Source organism: Montipora foliosa, chromosome 1 (genome assembly GCF_036669935.1).
Source record: "Montipora foliosa isolate CH-2021 chromosome 1, ASM3666993v2, whole genome shotgun sequence".
NCBI classification, from domain to species: domain Eukaryota; kingdom Metazoa; phylum Cnidaria; class Anthozoa; order Scleractinia; family Acroporidae; genus Montipora; species Montipora foliosa.
In genome coordinates this window covers 48,498,107-48,500,606 of record NC_090869.1, presented here as the reverse complement: position 1 = coordinate 48,500,606, position 2,500 = coordinate 48,498,107, and the positions used below count along the sequence as shown (strand labels likewise).

Genomic DNA, 2,500 nt, shown 5'->3' with positions numbered 1-2,500 from the left:
GGAAAAAAAATTCTTGAACTGTTGTGTGCACGCACAGGGACAAAGAAAAGTTGTGTTAAGTGCTTTAACTGTATTATTCCTTTGACTGAGACAGTTTTATTTCCGGTGCTTAACGTAAATAGTTCTCCTTCCCGGGAAAAGGTGTATTTCATTACAGCAATTGTCAAAGATTGTTTAGGTTGTTGATTAATTAAACATTTAGTATTTTATGCGACCCCCCTTTACAGCAATTAGTTGTAAAATACGCTTAGGCATGGATGATATGAGCTTATTGACAGTATCGATTGCTACGGAATAAAAGGTGTTAATAACTCGGGTCTTAAACGCAGGATATGATTCTCTGGTAATTTGTTGCTCAATAACTTGTTTCTGTAGTTTACGAGAAACCATAGGAAACAGGTTTTCGTGGCAAAGAACGTCAGCACATCTCGCAGAGAACTTGAGTAAATTTGCACGGGTTCTCCTCATGGCAGCTTTTGCCAAAGCGGAATTTTGACATGGACAATTGTCTTGAACAAATAAGTTCTCATTCCCCTTATCTGACAGCGTAAACATCGTCGGGAAATCTTCATCGATGAAATTGGCAAAAAAGCGCCCCGTCATTTTTTCATACGGATGACAAAGAATTACATCTTTATTGTAGGAGATAGCTACTACAAGTCTCACATATTTTCCACCTGTTCCTTCTTTTTTGCCTTTGGCCAAACAACCAGTTGTAAGGCCTTCGCCTCGTTTTCGCCAAATTCGTTCCTTCGGAGCCAAAGCCTGGTCTAAGGGATTTCTCTTATACGCATATGACACACAATCAACATAGAAAGCCACACGTTTAGTCCAGATATCAGAACCGTGATCTTTTTTCATTTGTCGCGCAAACCTCAGCCTTTTCTTCATATCGAGGACCGTCAAGACACCTTTTTTACGCGCTTGTAGATAAAAATACCCTTGAGAATTTAGGAAACGGGACACTGTTCTCACTGATACCTTTTTGGAAGAAATTCCAGCTTCTAGCATAATTCTTTCACAGGAAAAGTTGCTGGGACCAGCTCTCAGGAAGGGTAGTAAAACGGAAGATTTTCTTGTTTGTTGTAAACTTTGAATCCGGGGTGTTCAGATACAACCCCTCTATCTCCCCATAGATACCTCTGCACATCAAAGTCGATTTGTACATCTACAGGGGCAGAAGACTTCCCTTTAACACCTGTTAGCATGGCATGGTAGAAGTTTCTTCCAGCCATCTCTAACCGGTAGCTATCCGGCTTTACAGGCTTTTCATCAGTTCTAAATTTTGAAATAAAAGAAAACTACAAGTTGGTGGATAGTAAAACTGCATTTATTTCTGTATTACATTAACGGTTGTACATGGCAAACTCGGTGAAAAAGGGAAAGAAAAGACTGAGAACAAGTACATTGAGTAACTCAATCAGTTATATAAGGCAAACATTCACCATAATAAGGCTGGTGTGAGGTGATCTTCTAATTCCCAACTGCAGGCTTGCAGTGTCCAACCTTTCCATTTCACAAGATACTCCTTATTCTGACAATGAAAGAACAGACATGTGTTAGGATCATCCCAAAAAATAACTAAAAAAAATAAATCGAGAAAACATTTCGTTCTGACATGTTGTACTCACATGGCCAACTTTCCTCTTCTCAATGAGCCTATCCACTTCAAAAAATTTCCCTTTACTTTTCCTGGCAGTATCATACAAAACAGCAGACGATATTGCATTCAAATCCTTGTAATTTACGATTGAACGCTTTCTCTTGGAGCCTAGGGCCGCCATTTTTTTTCTGTAAGATTACAGCTGATATGTACGGGCTCTAAATGTCTCAGATTTCTGGCAATGAGAGTTTTCTCCAGCGTCCTTTAAGTAATCCAATTGCACGTTCCACGACCTGCCGAAGAGATGATAGGACTTTGTTGAATTTTCTTTGATCTCTCGTGACGTGTCCATTGTCTCTGAATGGGGTGATAAGCCATCTGGAATCAATGAAGTAGATTTAATCTTGATAGATATACATCCATGCCTGTCTGTAGCATTAAAATCTAAAATTTTCAAGAAAGCAAATCTCTACACATTGTATTACTTGGACACCCCTACAGAGAGAAAGCTTATGTTTTCTATTGACTGATTGTTAGTGAGGGGTTAAACAAAGACAGAGCCATCCAATTGTTTTGATATAACCCATTCAGTGTCCACTCTTTTCAACAATGAAATTCATTAATGGTGGTCTATTTCTAGTTTTGGCCTGTGATTTAGGCAATTTTCCATCCAAGTGCTCTCAAGGCCATCTTTCCATAAAAAAACACCTGCTTTGCATTTGTGAAGCCAACCACATGGCAAGTTTGCTTAAATAGTGGTTACTCACGTTAAAAGAGGATAGCCTCCATCACCAAGAAGGTGTGTGTCTTCTCCAAATTTGTGTTGACTTGTTCTGAACTGTGATGAGTTTCGTCGAACTCTTGAATCATGCACTGACCCTGGCCAGCCAGTGAATG

General features: G+C 39.4%; 2 protein-coding genes and 1 pseudogene across 2 annotated transcripts in view; all 3 read right to left on the bottom strand.

Moving 5' to 3' along the window:
• Window positions 1-198: 198 nt before the first annotated feature.
• On the bottom strand, window positions 199-891 carry LOC137970565 (uncharacterized). Its single transcript, XM_068817088.1, has one exon. The coding sequence runs from the start codon at window positions 889-891 to the stop codon at window positions 199-201; it is 693 nt and encodes a 230-aa protein (XP_068673189.1).
• A 127-nt stretch (window positions 892-1,018) lies between these two features.
• LOC137970557 (uncharacterized) lies at window positions 1,019-1,784 on the bottom strand (annotated as a pseudogene).
• Window positions 1,785-1,830: 46 nt separating this feature from the next.
• Window positions 1,831-2,500, bottom strand: part of LOC137970549 (putative nuclease HARBI1) — a 1,744-nt gene continuing 1,074 nt past the window's right edge. Inside the window, exons 3-4 of the mRNA XM_068817074.1 lie at window positions 2,371-2,500; window positions 1,831-1,981 (exon numbers count right to left, since the gene is read on the bottom strand). The exon at window positions 2,371-2,500 is cut by the window's right edge and continues 34 nt beyond it. Of these exons, the coding sequence (XP_068673175.1) occupies window positions 1,831-1,981; window positions 2,371-2,500 (281 nt within the window). The remainder of the gene's footprint in view (window positions 1,982-2,370) is intronic.